This window comes from Alosa pseudoharengus, unplaced genomic scaffold (assembly GCF_046254945.1).
Source record: "Alosa pseudoharengus isolate Yale_2024_CS ecotype anadromous, Long Island Sound unplaced genomic scaffold, YU_APseudo_1.1 YU_APseudo_1.1_scf_9, whole genome shotgun sequence".
Taxonomy (NCBI): domain Eukaryota; kingdom Metazoa; phylum Chordata; class Actinopteri; order Clupeiformes; family Clupeidae; genus Alosa; species Alosa pseudoharengus.
The window spans coordinates 10,925,584-10,943,491 of NW_027468881.1; the positions used below are offsets into that span (position 1 = coordinate 10,925,584).

Here is a 17,908-nt window from a genome sequence, read left to right on the forward strand (position 1 = left end):
ATACTACTTATTTGATGCTGTTTAACTAATTTGTAAATGGTGCACTGTCACTTCAAACCCATTCTGTCCATCAGCTCGAGCAAATAGGCTAGCCTGTTTGTGCCACATGTAGCCTATAGCACAATATTAACCATGATAAGCATGATAGTTGGTATAAACAGCTTTCATTCCTTTGAAAATAGAAACATGTAATGACATGAAGCTAGACATGTTCTGTTTGCCTAGCTAGCTGAGTGGAATGCGTTAATCGGCAAACAAATTGAAAAAAGACTCACCAGTTCCATTACACAAAGGCAAAGATAATTCTTCATGTTCTTGTCCATTTTCCAAATCACAGTGAGTGAGTGCAGCCTATGTCAAAGTGCCTTGGCTCTCAGTTTAACTGGTCAGTAGTGGGAACCGGATAGCCTAAATCCGCAATCTCCTCTAACCTAGTCTTTGTTGCATTCAGGATTTCCTTTTATAAGTTTCTGATATTAAAAAGGAGATATCAATTATCATCAATGACAAGCCAACTGGAACCTGCCACTCGTTTTCTCTCCCTCTCGTGAGCACGCTCAGACGTGTTCTCAATTAAATGTAGCATATGTTCAAGTTGGATCTTAATGGAGAGGACCCGAAAAGTATTATCTTTATGTAACATGCTGTTTTTGCATTTTGACATTGTAAACGTTCTCTAACAAGAGTGAAAAGCAGTTTGCAGTAAAGCTACTATTTATTGGCTAAGTGTTGGTAATGCGTAATGCTGTGGTGGTAGCGGCAGCACTGATCACTGATAAAATGAAACTTTTCACCTACAAGCTCCTCACATACATATGGCATCAGCCCACCACAAAGGAAATAGGTAAACACATTGGGTTAATTGCGTTATATTTTGTAGTTATGCATTTCAAAATTAATCGCTGCAATTAAAGCATTAATTTTGACAGCCCTAACAGGAAGCATGTTATGGCATTTTTTGGTGAAATTCTTATACATTAGGGCTTTAGAATCAGGCATCCCTCAAAATCTATGAGTTTTGGGCAATCAAATTCAGTTTTGGAATATGAACTGCTGCCAAAGAAAACATTTGTAGAATTGTAATGGCACATACAAAAATAGAATAAAAGTTCAGGTATGTGGTTTTGTTTCCTCACAAAAAATTGAAAATAGACCATATCATTTCAAGTATTACCATGCATTGCACAGCATCTGTGAGGCATCTAATCATACTAGAAAGACGTTTTAGAAAAAGTTAATTTGTTGTTAACTATCGTTTGATTCAGATAAATCAATCTCAGTCTGGCTGAGAAAGTAGATATTCAGTAAGTTCTTTTAAATTGAAGTTGACAATCACACTCATGCAGACATTTTTTTTTGTTTTAATGAAGGAGACCATTCTCTTTCAATCCTCTATAAAATAATAGCAATTAAAAACCTTTTTTAAGTAAAATATTTACATATTAACAAGTGGCTGTGCAAAATTTACAAGATATCAATACACATACTTTAGGCCATCATCTCACTGTTTGTCTTCTTTCTGAAAGGGAGGCTGGGGGGGGGGGGTGCATCGTAACAGTTACCAAGGTGATCATCTCGAAAAATAAGACAATACTGACTAATTGACAGGAGTCTGACAGTGAGCAAGAATCAGTTCTGTTCATGAAGAATCACCTCATCACGGACAGTATGAAAAACTAACTGAAGTATGTACAAATCATAAAAGCTTTATCCATAGACAACGTTTCATACAATATAACCTGTGAAAATATATAAGGAACCAGTTAGTATGTGCGCTAAAAAAATAGGTACAAACAGCCCCACCCCCCTCCCCCCTCTGGCAATTAAATAGTCCGATTTGCAAAATCTGATCCATCAGAGGATGCAGTCCATGATCATGGATGTGGGGTGGGGTGTATGTGCGGTGGGGGTGTTTCCTTCTCTTCTGTTGCCAAAGTTTTGAAAAGACACAGCCTGACCGAAAGAGGCAGTCAATCTCCATCCAGGGACAGTGCAGTCAGAAAAGTTCATGATTTAACAACATTTCTTATTGTGTATTAAAATAATCTTAGGGTTTGTCTCCCACATTTCATTCATCTTCTGCTTATTTTTTTTTTTTAAACGTTCACACAGTGGACTAGAGCCATCCTGCCCCATGCAATGGGAACTTGAGGAGTTGTGGTGATTACATATATACATTAGGTATACTTTCGCATGTGTATGTGAATATATATTTATATATAATCTCCAAACAAAACCAAAAATGCACCAACATATAAATAATCATTACAGCTGAATTAGCAACAAAAAGGTTAAACATCACACAAAACAGACGATTAAATAAACTTGCCAAATCAGAGACCAACGCAAAATGTGAGAACAAACTGGAAAATTGTGTTGTGGATGAGTAATCAGACTGATGCTACATCAGATGGAAATGAGAAATGAGAAAAGAGAAAGACAGGGAGGAGAAAGAAAGAAAGAAAATTGCTTAATTGCTCAGCCTTCAGAGAAAAGATACAGAATAATAATTATATGGCTTATTTTGGCAAGAAGGCAACTTAGTTTAAAAAAAGACAAAACATTTCCAGTTAAAAGAATCTGTCGGCTCTGAAATGTCGTAGAAAAAGGGCTGAATATAAAAACTGTCCCTTAGAGCTTGCCTCACCGTGGCTCTGAACAAGATTAGTATGATTATAAAACGAGTGAGTTTGACATGATGAGTGAAGTCTCTTTAATTTTCATGTACTAGCCTGTCCAACAAAAGGCGCTTACTCTTTGTGAATAGACTCATGTCAACGACTTAAAAAAAAAAAAAATCTACGTCCTTTTTTGTTTATCCATTTGTTTCTCTTTTTCTACTTTTGTTTTCTTTTTTTTTAAAAAAAGGTGTTAATCCATCAGAAGTTAAGAAGCAGTAGGACATCCTGCAGATTCCCCGTGCCAGGCTTGCCTGTTTGCTGGAGGTTTTGTAACCCTCAGTCTGCTCAAGGCTGGGCTGTTGAGTGAGGAAGCAGGTTGTAGAGCGAGAGAGAAAGAGAGAGCGCAGTGCCCCTCTGGGTGTCCTGTCAGGAGACCCTCATCGAAGCAGACATACAGGGAGCTACGCCAGGCTGTACATCAGATGGAGACTTCTCAGGAAGCACTCTACTTCAAATAAAATTAAATTAAATTAAATTAAATACAAATAAAACTCAAATTAAAAACCCAACAATGTGAGCTTAAACAAAAAAAATATTGTAGGAAGAGGGGTGTAGGGAACAGAGGTGATGTCAACTGCACTTAAAGGTGAGGACCCAACTGCTTAACCTTTTTTAAGTGAGCTCTCTTTTTTGCCTTGAGGAGTAGGGGGGGGGGGGGGGTGAGGTATGAGTTTCTGGGTTTTCTACCCCCCTCTCTCTCATTCTGTTTTTCAGTGAGGGGAGACCCAGGTCCCCTTTTAGATTCCTGAATGGGGCACGACAGAGATGAGGGTGGGTGGGCCTGGGACCTGATGTAGGTGAGTAAAAACCGAGGCTGGGGCTGTGGTGATGGTGGTGGTGGTGGTGGTGACTGGGGTCCGTGGGGGAAAACAGATGGTGCTATTTGAGAAAGGCCTTATAGAGGAGATGTGAGTGGCTGGTCTCGCGCTCGTTCTCCAGACAGAACAGCAGGTCCCTGAGGTTGACCCGGATGATCCGCTGGCGGGTGAACTGCCTCGAGCCACTGGCCCCCGATGTTGCCGACACCGCCGAGCCGGAACCCGAACCCTGCAGACGATGGAGGAATGACACTGTGAGAAGACATACAGTACACAAACCACTAAACCTCTGCTAAGGCTTGAAGAGAGAAAGAGAAAAAGAGAGAGATAGAGAGACAGACAGACAAACAAAGAGAGAGACAGAAAGAAAGCGCTAAAGACAGACAGACAGACAGACAGACAGAGAGAATCAAACAAACCTCTGCTCCTGCTCCACTGGCAGGGGACTCTACTTTCCGTTTCTTCCGGGGCCCAATGGCGGCTAAGGCAGTCAGGTTCGCATCTCTCTGCCTCATCTGAGCCAACTCCTGCTGCTGCATCTGAGTCGCAAGAAAACAGAGAAGACACTCAGCACTACACATCAAAACCAAGCCATGGCCCCCAAGGTTACTCCTACACCATAGAGTTCGCAAGGGGCGTATTTCGACCGACAGAGAAACCGTTCTTGAACCGTTCAGTTCTGAATTCTGTAAACCTTGGTGCTATCTAGTGAACCAACCTACATTTACACCAGTTTTGAACTGAGCCAAGGATGAGTCATCAACAATGAGTGTTGCATGCAAAAGAACAAATTTAATGAGATGCATAAATGGGAGAATGAACAGTTGTCCCGTAAAAACAACAGAATTTAACTGTTTAAAATGTTAGTCAACATTTAGTCTATGGATAGTTGACTTGTTTTGTTTACTCATGGCAACAGTTGATATGGACGGAAAACTCATGCTTTTAGCCTTCTCCCCTCTGATTGGCACAATGACACGGCCACTCCGCTTCGCAGGAAAAAACAACTATTTTCTGGTTCAAGCTCCGAACCAAGGTGCCACGTTCTGAACCGGCTTTTGTTTGGTCGAAATGCTCCGAACGTTTCAAATGTTGGTTCGCGAACGGGAACGGAGCCAGTTCTCTGTCGGTGGAAAATGGCTAAAAGTAGACACATCGGTGTCACTAAATAGCACTGGAATTAGATTCATCTGCAAGAAGCCAGAGCATTCCTTAGTCCATGACTTGTCCATGATGATCAACTGCGATGACAGACTGAAGCTGGAAAAGACCCAGACATCCTCCTACCTCTTTGGCCTTCTGTTTGAGCCGGAGCTGTTCTGGGTCCTCTTGACGTGACCGCGACTGTAGTAATGAGAAGAGTAGAGAGTCATTCTTACTTATCTGAAAAAAAATATTTCTCTTTTCAACCACTAGGTGGCATTTATTTGACCAAGGAATGGTAAACTTCCATTTTTAGGATACTAGATAGGGATTTTTAAAAGTGTTGACTTATTGTATGGCTAAAGCCAAGGCAATGCAAGTTTATTTATATAGCGCATATAATACACATGGGTAATTCAATGTGCTTTACATAAACAAAAGCAAAGAATAATAGTAAATAAAAGCATAAATAAAAGTTAAAAGTAAAGTACATAAAATAGGATGATTAAAAAAAGACTTAAAAAAGACACAACATAGAATAATTAACACAGAGTGAAAGAGGGGGAAGTGAGGCCTTTCACCTTGGCAGCCTTCATGAGCCATTTATTTTTTAGGGAATGGTAGACTTCGAGTTGTTGACTTATTTGAATGCCATGTTGAAACTAGTTGAGCGTATGACCAAGGCCCTTTACCTTGGCAACCTTCATGAGTCGAGTCGAGTCAAAATTGTTGACTTATTTAAATGCCATGTTGAAACTAGTTGAGCGTATGGCGAAGGCCCTCTACCTTGGCAGCCTTCATGAGGATCTCCCTCTCCTGCTCCTCCTTCCGCTGTTTCTCCATCTGATCCAGCTGCTCAAAGAACTTGAGCTGCGTTCGGACGTCACTGACCTGGTCATACCGCTCCTCCTCCTAAGGCCACACAAAGAAAGGGGAAATGAGAAAGGATTAGTGAGGGAGTGAATGAATGAATGAGAGAGAGAAAGAAAGAAAGAAAGAAAGGGAGAGGTGGGTGGAGAGAAGTTAGCGAGGGTAAGTGTGTGTGTGTGTAAGAGTGAGTGTGTGAGAGAAATTGAATAACCCTTAGGTTACTCTCTAAGGATTCTCTTCACATTTTAGCAACAGCATTAAGTGTACCTGTGGCTCACCTTATAAGAGATATTTTTCTGCTGGGCAACCTCTGACACTTTCTCTAGAAGGTTCTGCAGCCGCTGCTGGGTGGCGTGAGAGACAAAGTTGATGACATCCGGGCCCAGCTCTGAGATGCCATACTTCCGCCCTGCATAGAGCCCAGAGACAGACATGCATAGGGTGTGCCGTAACAGAAAAGACACTTGTGTTCAAATACAAATTGGCACAAATGGATGTTACAAGAGGACAAACAGAGAGACAACAAAGCTTGCAATATTCATTCTTATGATAACAAGCATACATCAGGGTTGCTGCAGGTTTCAACAAGTTAAATTTAAGACTTTTTAGGACCATTTTACAACAATTATGACTGATATCATGCCCAGAATTATTAGCAAAGTAAATAAATTTGTTCTCTGGACTTCTAGACAAGCTACAGTTTGTATCACTTCCAATATAATGTTATTACTTTGTGCTATACTGTATCTGAACTATAGAGAGAAACAACATAATTAAGCATAATTAAGATCTACCTGTATTTAGATCTAGTGTGTGATATGTTAATGTATTTAAGACTTTTTAAGGCCCCGCAGATACCCTGATAGATCTAAACACAATGGATAACATCAAGGTAAGATCAAGTTCATGTCTGAATATCACATGATAAGTTTATAAGTTAATAATGCCATTATTATGACAGGCCTATACCTGGTACTGCCCATCTACTGACTGCATGTCATGTTCTATGAGAACAAAAGAACCCAGAAGAGAGGCAGTCTTACAGGAGAAGAACATGTTTTAATCACAGTCTATCAGAAATGGCATACTACACATTATATGGACAAAGCATTGGGACACCTTGCCATTAGACTACAAGAAGTTTGAGGGCATCCCATCCTAAATATATTCATGGATTTCATCAGGTCTCTTTACACAGGTGTATTAATCAAGCACCATGCATTCTGCATTCATAATCTAGGTGCTTGATTTTATACACCTGTGAAAGGGACCTGATGAAACCCATGAATAGAAATAAATCTAGAAATCTATAGGATAGCTACAACAGCTTCCACTCTTTAGGGGAAGGATTTCCACTAGATTTCTGAAGTGTGTCTGTGGGATTTTTTGCCCATTCATCCATAAGAGCATTTGTGAGATCAGACACTTATGCAAGACGAGAAGGCCTGGCTGGCTTGTAATTTCCGTTCATCCCAAAGGTGTTCAGTGGGGTTGAGGTCAGGGCTCTGACCGGGCAAGTCAAGTTGCTCCACACCAAACTCACTAATCCATGTCTTCGTGAACCTTGGTTTGTGCACCTTATGACTACCCTGGGAATCCAGAGTTCTCGCAGAAGCATTTGCTCAGCGAGAAACTCTGGCAACGAGTAATGATGCACGTAACTTTTGCCCCTTGCATCACGGGGAACCAATCATATCTGTGTATCTGATGAGAAGCGAGCTAAACAGATGACAAACGTAGTGTTATCCAATTGCGTCGAAGTCCGGAATCAGTCAGTTAACATTGTTCGTATAGTGTTATCCAATTGCGTGCAGTGAGATTTTCAAATGCGTGCTTGGTGCCGCCCCTCGAGTTGAGCCATTACGTTATTCGTGGCCAGACCCTTAATCTTTCAGATTGGGTCTGGTCCTCCAGACTACCTTATGACAATGCCATGTATGAACTCATTGAGGTCTTCAGAACATTCTTTCACAAATGTTTGTGAATGCAGACTACATGACTAGGTGCTTGATTTTATACATCTGTGACAGTGGGTCTGAATGCTAAACATGAATTTGATGATTAGTAGGTGCCCCAATACTTTTGCCAATCTAGTTTATCTAAACATTACTGCAGGACCCTCTTCACAGAAACAACTCCTAGAAGTGCAACAGTGCAACCCCTCAGAGTTGCATTATGACCGAGCCTCACCGATTTCCAGCATCTTCCGTCGGAGCGACTCCGTGAAGAGAAAGGCCTCGTCCTTACAGGAGCGGGTCACTGCCCCCACAAGCTCAGAGTTGGTGGCCAGGATGCGGGCGCTCTCTTCCGACAGATTCACCCCGGCCATGGAGGCCACATCGTTAATGTCGTCATCATCTCTGCAGGGAGGACAAGCATGGTTAAATTTCAGACATACACAGAGAAGGTGTTTAAGTCCTTGTGCTATAGTAAGAAAACCTGACAAAGACCTCTGGTCGAAACGTTGTAGCTTATTAAACCTCTCTGGGAGCTTAAAGAACAGTGTGCGGGTATCTTTTTGTTTTTTCATAGGTAAGAAATTTACCACAGTAGCCGATCAACATTGAAGCCTATTTCACATTATACAGCATGATGCAGGATTCAGTGACAAAGTGCAAATTGGCTTGTGTCAGTCGCAAACACGCCACATATTGTAAAGGCCCTCGTTCACACACACTCTTTGGAGGCAACTGTAGACTACAAACATCCCAATCTTACTGTTGACATTTCCCATTGATTCCTGATTAATCCTAGCCCTGTTAACACCAGACCCTTCTCAATTGAGTGGGTCTGGAAAAGGTTCATTGACTTATGAACTAGCAGTGAAACTAAACTTAAATTGGCGCATTAAACTCTTACCAAATCGTTTCAGAAGTGTAGCAATCTTGTAAACGAATATAACACGTTTCGGTCACAGACCTTCATCAGGTAAATTCCTGATGAAGGTCTGTGACCGAAACTTTGTGTTTTATTCTAATAAATATTTGCATGCGGAATGGACAGTGTGCGGGATCTCTTCTAAAACCACTTACTCAAAGAAATGTCCACGACGGATTATTGATTGTATTTGTGTGCCCGTGTTTTAGGGTCATTGGAAATGGGCTTCAATGGCCTCTTGGCCAGATGGACCTGCAGAGCAAATCCCAAATTTGCCAAAAATTCGTATGGGTATTCCCAGGCTAGATTAATCCACATTTCACTAAAATTGTCTACAGAAGTAACATGCCATCTGACTATGCGAGGCAGATTACCACATGTTGTATTCCAAAAAGAGGAGGCAACAATGAAGAAGATATGGAAGCACTCATGACACATGTCCAGATGTAATGTGCTGACACAGTATCAGGGGTATCAGCACATAATAGTTGAAAAACACACTTAAAAAAACAAACCAAACTTGCAAACTACAAAGTGACTCTAAACTTCAACTGTTTTTTGACTCTTAACGCTCACTCAGTGATGAAACAACAACAGTGACCAGTGTCTTGTGTGGTATTTCAGTCAGACCTCACCTGTTTAATCAATGTATCAACCAATGATTGAATATACAGTCATTGGTATACACATTAGCGGCTAGCAACAGGTGCATCAACTCATCTACTTAAAATGAATATCATGTTAATATTTTAAACATATATTTGATGGGACTGAAGGTGAGCACATGCGAAAAAAAGCATTTTAAAACGTCACCACCAAACGAGGGAGCCCAGAGGGTTATGATTGTGTCTGTGCTTCACTGACCTGAAGGAACCTCCACCTGCCTCCTTCAGTTTGTTTTTCTGGGCAGCTGAGGCCAGAGTGTGTTGGCCCGATATGGACACCACTTTAGCTCCAGGGGCAAGACCAGGCCTAATCAAAGAGCCTGAGAGAGAGAGAGAGAGAGAGAGAGAGAGAGAGAGAGAGAGAGAGAGAGAGAGAGAGAGAGAGAGAGAGAGAGAGAGAGAGAGAGAGAGAGAGAGAGAGAGAGAGAGAGAGAGAGAGAAAAAGAGAGAGAGAGAGAGAGAGAGAGATAAAGAAATGTAATGCCGTATGAAACAACCACAGAGGAAACAAAGCTGGAAAGTGTGAGCAAACATGATTTAAGTATTACTCATTGCCAGAGAGCATGATTATCCCATCACCACCACTACCCAGCACTGACCAACAGAGGGCAGCGTTTCCCCAGTGCAACATTGCAACATTGTTTCATGAGCCCTTGAACCAGTGACAGATTGGAGGCAACGCTGATCCAATTACTACTGTCTCCTTGTTCTAATAGGTGAGAACAGCAGACAAAGAAAATACTATGTTGCAAGATACAGTCAGTGCTCACAATGAAACACAGCCATTCAGGGTGATGTATTGTATGTATGCTGGTTGGAGCTGTGGACATGCTATTGTTGTGAGGAGACACCGAGTCAAAGGACATTTTCTGCATCCATCTCAGAGGCCTCACAGTAAATGAAATAGTCACATGACTACAAAACAGAGAGCAATTAAAAAGTTGTCTTAGCATCAAACAGCTCTGAGAAAACGATGACATTGAAAAGTGCGGCAGAATTCTGAAATGCCTTTAGACAAAGATGTCTTCAGATGTGCTCACATTATTGTTCTGATAACAGAATTTCGGCCGATATCTTTTAAAGCCCTAATTTCCCAACTACGTAAGGCCCGTCTGGTTAGCTACTTCTTCTTCAAAATAATGTCAGCTGTGTGGATGTATTGTACACTATCTGCGTTGAATCTATGCAGCCCGGGCGGAGCTCAGCCTACCCAGAGAGAATTTTCTTCTTGTGCTGTTGTTTCTGCACTTTACCGCGCTAATTGGGATAACAAATAAACAAACTCTTGGTGGGACGATTCAGTAAATAAGTAGTTCTAAGTTGTATTTTAGTATTATATTTGCATTTTGTTAGCTTGGGTTTTGTAATAATACCGAGAAATATGTTAACCATTCCTGCTACAGTTCCAGACTGGTCGTTATTGACCTTCGGGGCTAACCCCTTTCACTTCTGCTGCAGCAGGTTGTGCACAAAAGAGTAGGCCTACAGACAGGCTACAACCCGATGAGTTGCAGATTTATACAATTACCCGCCGTTGAAACTACACATAAGTTTCCCTCACAAACTCTGATTTGGTCGCTAGCTTTTCCCCAGCTTCTAGCCGTTTATCTGCGTTGAGCGTTTACTCCATAGATATGAAAACGATTCACACTGTCGCTGGCCACTCACTCGCAATTCACTGACGTCCCGTTTAATTAAAGGACAGGAACCACACATAGGTCTAGGCTACTGCTATTTTGTTGACTGCTGTACCATTGAGGTCTATTATGAGTTATGGTGGTAGGTCAAATTACTGCAATTAAACAATGCTTCTTAAATACTGTCCCCAATGTTTTTTTCTTCACAATTTTATTTCAAGAGTAATATTATCGGTTATCGTATCAGTATCGGCCACAACAAACTGAAAAATATCGGTTATCGGCCCTAAAATTCCATATTGGTGCATCTCTAGCACAGGAAATAACCACAAAGAATTGGATACATACAACAGAGACAAACATGAGACACACACACACACACACACACTTTGCCTGAGGCTGAGAGTTGTACTATTACCTGCAGAGAGCTGTTTGACGACCGTCTGGGGAGTGAACATGCGGTTGTGCGGCTGGCCCCTGAGGGTCACCATGGAGGTCTGAGCGATGGTCACCTGGGGCCGCAGGGCACCCTGCTGTTGGGGTTGCTGTAGGATTACACACACACACACACACACACACACACAAAAACACACACACACACACAAAAACACACACACACACACATTGAATTCCTTTCTGCTTTCTGTAGTTGGATTAACCTGAACAGTTAATTAGACAAAAAAATAGCTGATTCTCTTGTATGACAACCGAACACAAAAAAAGTATAAAATTGATGCTAAAACTTTTTAATACTCCATACGCTTGATACCGCAGGCTAGGGGATGGTTTCCCCTTTCAGCTCCTTCATAATCATGCATGTGTGTGTATGTGTGTTCTTACCAGGTTGGTCTTGTTCTGGCCCGTCTGAGCCAAGCTGATGACCGGATGATGCGGCGACGGGGTGGTGGTGATGGCAACGGTGCCAGCGGCGGTCTTTATGTGGGCAGCCGGGGCGGGCTGGATGGCGGCACGCTGGGTGGCGGCCGAGCCACCCAGCACCACGGCGGTGAGGGCAGTGGAGGTGGGCTGGGCGGCCGGCTGGCCTTGCGACTGCGGTTGCGGCTGCTGCTGCTGAAGTTGGCTCTGCTGGATGAAGGCGGCCGAGTCCGGGGTCATCTGACGCAAGGCTGGGAGACTCCTCTGCAGAAGAGGGAGGACAGAGAGAGGTGGGGTGGAGTAGGGAGACAGCTTAAACGTCTGTGTGTATGGTGGTAGAGGGGGTTGGAAGTGCAGTTAGGACAGTTGACTAAACACTCCATTAGAGGCTTTTGTGCTGAATCTGCGACCACATCACACTCCCCCCTCCACTAAAACAGACAGTTCATTTGAGATTATTGATTTACTTGGGAAAGCCTCCTAACAGCTATTGTCCTTGAAGTTCTTTCAATATCCAAACAAGAACAAATGACATGACAGACAAATACTGTAATGCATAGATCCTCAGACATCACATTCCAATTCTTATACATTCACATAACAAATATCAAATGGCAACATGGCACTTTATTCACATTTGTTTGTCTTTACATAGCCTCTAGATCACTGGAATGACAACATTGGCCAGAACCAAATTCAAATTGTGTGTGTGCACACACATTTAGCAGAGCAATAAAGATTCTGGCTCCACACACATACATACACACACACACGCACATACACATACGCAGGCACACACGCAACGCTTCTAAAACATTTGTATGCTAGATTACAGCTGGAGTAATAAAACAGAGGTCAGCAGTGTTCAGAAAATGGAAAAGGACAGAGGACACTGCAAAATTGGGCAATGCAAAGGGTGCTGTCCACTCCAGCTTACCTTGAGGAAAGGCACGAGGTAGGGCTGAGGGGAGGAGTTCAGCTCCCGGTACAGTCGACTGGTGAAGTCCTCCGCTTCGATCTTCCCCTCCTGTGGGGGACACAAGACACAGCAAGGCAGCCAATCAGTACCCTCAGTTAGATCCTGGTGCTGGAGGTTCACATCATGTGGTGCTGTTTGGCTTGTTCCCGCGGCTACCATCTGCACGAGCAGCAGAGCCAGCAGGAGAATGGAGAGACCCGGCGGGGGGGGGGGGCAGACGTACCAGGAGGCTCTTGACCAGCTCCTTCACGTTGGCAGCCGTCTCTGAAGACTGCTTCCCGCTTGACGCCAGCTTGATGAGTGTGGACAGGAAGTTCTTACACTTCTTCACATTCTCCAGGGTTTCCTGAGAAGCAGAAAAAAGGGGAAGAAAGAGGAAGGCGCGGACAGAAACACAGAGACACGGGACATCAAGCCAGGTCAACTGCTGCTCAATGAAAGCATTCTAAGAGTTAACAGGTGGTGATGTTCAATGTGACAGTAAGCTTGGTTAGGGCACGCATTTCAATACAAGAGAGCAACACAAGAACCATAACAGAGCCCGTGCCATGCATCTGCATCGGTAAACACAGTTATCAACAAGCAAAGTGGACAGTCTTTACAGACATCAGTCCAACACCATTCTGAAAACCTTGTGGAGCCACTGATGGGAAAGAAGGCAGAGAAGCCAGCCGAGAGAAAACTCTGACTTAAACCGCTCCTCCCACTCAGTCACCAACACAGGCATCGAAACACGATGGGACGTATTTTAACCAGTAAACGATCAAGGCTAGTACACCCGGTTGCTTATGCCCAAGATTAGAACCCTTACACCAAAAACAACAGTTTGGGCACAGACAGCGCATCTCATCGCCCTCTCTCTCACCGTAGTCGTAGCAGCGAGGACTCTGGGCGCCACTACCTTCTGAGCCGCCGCCTTCCCAGGCTGCACTGGGGGTGGCGTTCCGACAGTGGGGGCAGTGCCCGTACCCAACATGATGTTCTGAAGGATTAAGGTTGGTTATGCCGCAAGTTAGCTGTCATATATTGCATGTTTTTTTTGTTTGTTTTGTTTTGTTAACGTCAGCACGTGTCCAGCCACTCTGAGCACTGGTAATGGACTAAACACTGTGTGCTATCTCGGCTGTTGAAGTGTCCAGCCCAACAAGCACACAGCCGTGTGGGACTTACCTGCAGGACTGGAGGTCTCTGGAGTGCGGTGGTGGCCTGCACAGTGGTCTGAGCTGGGGAGCCTTGTTTGATGATGGTCGTGGGGGTCACTGGGCGAGCGATGATGGGAGTGCCGGGGGCCTGGGAGGGACAGAGGGAGAGAGGCAAACATAAGAGAGTGAACATGGGTGACTGTATGAAGGAAACATGGTAGTGTTTTTGGCTTACTCTAACAGGAAGACACAGAAACCCTAATAGAGAAGCTATTTGTTTGAGAGCATGCACCTTCCCAGTCTTTGTGTGTGGTGCTAAACCTAAAATACACAAAGGTAATGAGTTTGCACACACAACATCAATAAACCTGGACTCATCTCCATTTCACATGTTTATCTTTGGCCAAGTCAATAACAAACATGCCAACATCTTGGCCATCATCAGAGCAAAATGGAGACTATATGCACTTACAAAGACAAATTGATTAATGGCAATGATGGGTATTTATCCAAAGGATGAGACAATAAACCGAGATCCTGACTCACTGCCGTTATTAAAGATCCCATGGCACTTATTGCAAACAGTAGGGGGTTCCCCGGGGTCCTGGTCTAAATTCCCAACCGGGTTCATTCAATCAGGCCCCCTAATCATCCCCGTGTAACCTGCTCATTCATTCATTCCCTCATTCTCCACCTCAAGCTGGTGTGTGGTGAGTGTTCTGGAGCATTATGGTTGCCGTGCATCACCCAGGCTGGTGTTACACATCGTTTGTGGTTAGTGTGAGGTTCCCCCTTCACTATAAAGTGCTTCGGGTGCCTTGATAAAGCGCTATATAAAAGTCGCTGTTGTTGTTGAGCGATTTTCCAGTAGAATTGGACAGTAAGAAACAAAAACGAGGGTAGGTGTGTGGTCTTGGCAATCCTCATCTTACCTGCACAGAGGTGATCTGAACAGGTGGAGAGCTCGTGGGAGTGGCAGGTCGTGTTGCCATGGCACCCTGGGACTGAGCCTGCATCTGTGCCAACGTGTGCTGATGGATCATCAGTAACTGTCCACTCTCACTGCGCACCAGAACCATACCTGCATGTCCACAGACATGCACACACCCACGCGCACGTACACACGCACACAGACACACGTCAAACAAGGTGAGGGGTTGTAAAGATTACTCTTCCCATACAAATCAGATTAAAAGCCCCAGGAAGTACCTCATACATTACTCATCATTTACCTCAAACATTAAGATTAATTTAAAAAAGGTCTGTTATTTTTCTTTACAAATTAACTAACCAAGTTATTTATTACTTTTTTTGGTAGACTATGTGGATATGATCAAAGTAATCCCCCTTAATCTGGTCCCTCCCTGTAGGCTTGAAGTCGCCCTGCTAACCTGGTCAGTGAGATAATTATTCCATTTGTATTCCACAGCAGGGGCCCTAGACTCCAAAGCACACAACTGACTCATCACTGCACTAAAGCACTGACTGACTAAGACAATCAGTGTGGCTGTAATCACAGCCACTACTCATGGGCGGATTATGAACTTTCGGGCCCCTGGGCCCAGATGTATTAAGGGCCCCCCACTAATTGTCGCATATGTGGGAGGGGGGGTTTGGGGGTCCTCCCGCAGAATTTTTTTTATTTGTTTGATGTGATTTCCTGTATTCTGGTGCATTTTGGGGATGGCCAATACTAAATTTAATCAGATTTATAGCCTACATCCTGATTTGTTGATTGAGGCAATGATTCCATGCAAAACCTTGGGCTTCAGGGCCCCCTGACCCCATGGGCCCCTGGGCCTGGGCCCGGTAGGCCCGTGCAGTAATCCATCCCTGTCACTACTGAAGACAGGGGGCCTCTCAGAGCACTGTGGGGAAAGGCAGATAAAGTAAAGCCATATCACAGAGGACAATGTCACTAAGGTCCACAGGCCAAGCACACTTAGACATTATGAAGAAACCAATGAGTGCTTGCGTGCTCGAGAATGTTTTTAAAATAACAGCTCATATTCAAAGCAACCCTTCAGATGAGTGAAACAGACCAAGCCAAAAACAAAGTGATTGGGTCTAATCACTTCAAGGACACATAAACAGCAAATGTACAAAGACAATTAGCACATTAGACTGGTCACCTGATACATCTGGTTTTAAGACAAAGCATTCAGTTTAGATGTGTAAGTGACAACTTTACTGGTCAGGCAGCATTCTAACTTACAAACTTGGAATACATAGCATCTAAGAATGTCAATGCTCTGGCACCATCTCACAAATAGACATGACAAGCAGCTTCCACGTTTCTCATTACACAGTATTAAGTTGGACCCAGGTAAGTGCATGTGGCATGAGCCCATGGTGTTAACAGAATGTTGCTTAGAAATTGTGTTACCTCCGAACCAGGGCCATCGATTAACAACTTATTTAAAAAAATACTGTTAACCTGTAATCAATGCTCTCCAACTCTACTAACCATGCACATACATGAATTACATAACAGTGAAGGGGGAAGATTCCCGTTCATGTTTGCTTCTACAGTGACCTGTCAGATTTAGCGGGAACAAGGTGTAAAACGTTTCTGATGCAAATTGCTATGGCCAAAGCAATGCCCTTGCTTTGGCAATGTTGTCACGAAAAACTTACATCTACTTTAACTACTTTCGGAGGTTGTTTAAGGTTATGTCTAACTGCGGGCGGGCATGCATGCAGCATAAAGTAAGAGCGCTACTGCAACCGTGTTACATAAAATGTCACCGTTAAAACAAGTGTTGATGGTCAGAGTTTAGATTCTTATAACTTAATAATTATAAGTAAATCAATGTTAATGTGATTTGTGAGTGATTACCTGGAGGAAGCTGGATATTCTGGATGTTTGGCTGACTCTGCTGAGTATTTGGTAACCTAGGAGCCAGCACTTGAGGGGCAATCGCACGTATACCACCTGGACTGGCAGTGATAGTGGTCGGAACAGAAGTTCTCGTCACATTTTGCAAAATTGGGCTTTTTCCAACTCCAGAAACAGTTCCAGTTGTACCGGGCTGCAGTGTGCTTTGCATCGTCTGTCCTAGAGTCAGGTTTCCTGGACTCGCAACAACAGTGGGAGACCCGGTCTGAGTCGTCGTTTGAATAATAGTTTTCGGTGACTCCGACTTGTTGATCTGAGGGACAGAACTAACAGGTGTTGAAGTATTCGAGAGTGCCAAGTGCGCAACATTGACGTTTGCAGTCAAAACTGAGTTATTACTCCCATTTTGCGTGGTAACCGGTCCGGGCGATTGCATAGGCGGCCTCACTAGTGTGACGGTGGGTCCGGTGGTTAAACATGAAGTTTGAGAAGAAATCACAGTCGAAGTGACCGCATTCTGTGTGTTCATTAAAGATGTCTGAATTACAGTGCTAGAAGAAGTAGGTAAAACTATTGTTTGCCCTTTCACCACGGAGCCAGGTCCGTTGTTGACAACTGTGACAGCAGGGACGGTGCTGCTGACACTGTTGATTGAGCTCGCTGTTGTCCCTGGGGTAGCGGGAACACTTCCTGAACTGTGAGAGTTTATCACCACGTTACTTCCATTCAAAGTTGGCATGCCAGACGTCCCTTTTTGTCCACAGCCAGCTCCATGGTTAGGAATGGCCGTAAGAACAGCGTTGCCAGCCCCTGCTTTGCCTTGGTTAATCTCCACTTGCGTACCCGACCCAGCCGCTGATGTGGTCCCCACTGCTGCATCCATAGTTGAACCCTGGGACCTCGTATTATTAATGACACCCCCTGGCACTCCGGCGCCTTTAAAAGCAAAAATAAACATTATATGTGAACACATCAAAGCTGAAAGTAATGGATTACATCATAAGCTTTAGTTTTTCACGTCTGTTACTGAGAAACGAAAACAGCAAAACAACGTGACCAAAATTAGCTATCCAGCTACTGTACCTTACCTGCTTTTACAAGCTCTTGTGCAAGTCCCATTTTGTTGTCCTGGACACTGGAATTAGCACTCCCAGACGAGTTATTGATGTGGTTTCCAACACCTTGAACCCTGACCGCTGAGTTTCCGTGACCTGATCCAGTAAGCTCAGACTCTAAAGATCCAACTATATCGCTAACTACTTTCTCGTCCACCTCCGTGTTGAAGAAAACATCATCCAGCAAATCGGAGCCCGCCGCCATCTTTACTCAGCTACGCTCGCTCGTAAGACGCATGCGCCGATTGGGTAAATCGTCACTGACA

The 17,908-nt window shown here is 43.7% G+C and overlaps 1 protein-coding gene across 2 annotated transcripts; it reads right to left on the reverse strand.

Annotated features, from left to right (window-relative positions):
- Positions 1–1,358: 1,358 nt before the first annotated feature.
- On the reverse strand, positions 1,359–17,847 carry LOC143114205 (transcription initiation factor TFIID subunit 4-like). Of its 2 annotated transcripts, XM_076275704.1 has the most exons (16): positions 17,616–17,847; positions 16,528–17,463; positions 14,621–14,769; positions 13,717–13,836; positions 13,412–13,528; positions 12,770–12,892; positions 12,505–12,594; positions 11,532–11,831; positions 11,110–11,236; positions 9,254–9,374; positions 7,703–7,872; positions 5,791–5,921; positions 5,429–5,554; positions 4,787–4,843; positions 3,919–4,038; positions 1,359–3,728 (listed from the first exon to the last, which is right to left on the reverse strand). In XM_076275704.1, exons 1-16 carry the CDS (start codon positions 17,845–17,847, stop codon positions 3,561–3,563), a joined length of 3,087 nt encoding a protein of 1,028 aa, XP_076131819.1. In that variant the 3' UTR covers positions 1,359–3,560. The 2 variants fall into 2 exon arrangements, with proteins under 2 accessions (XP_076131819.1, XP_076131820.1); XM_076275705.1 differs by lacking the exons at positions 1,359–3,728; positions 3,919–4,038; positions 4,787–4,843 and adding an exon at positions 6,482–6,516 and having other exon boundaries at positions 5,445–5,554.
- Between the last annotated feature and the right edge of the window lie 61 nt (positions 17,848–17,908).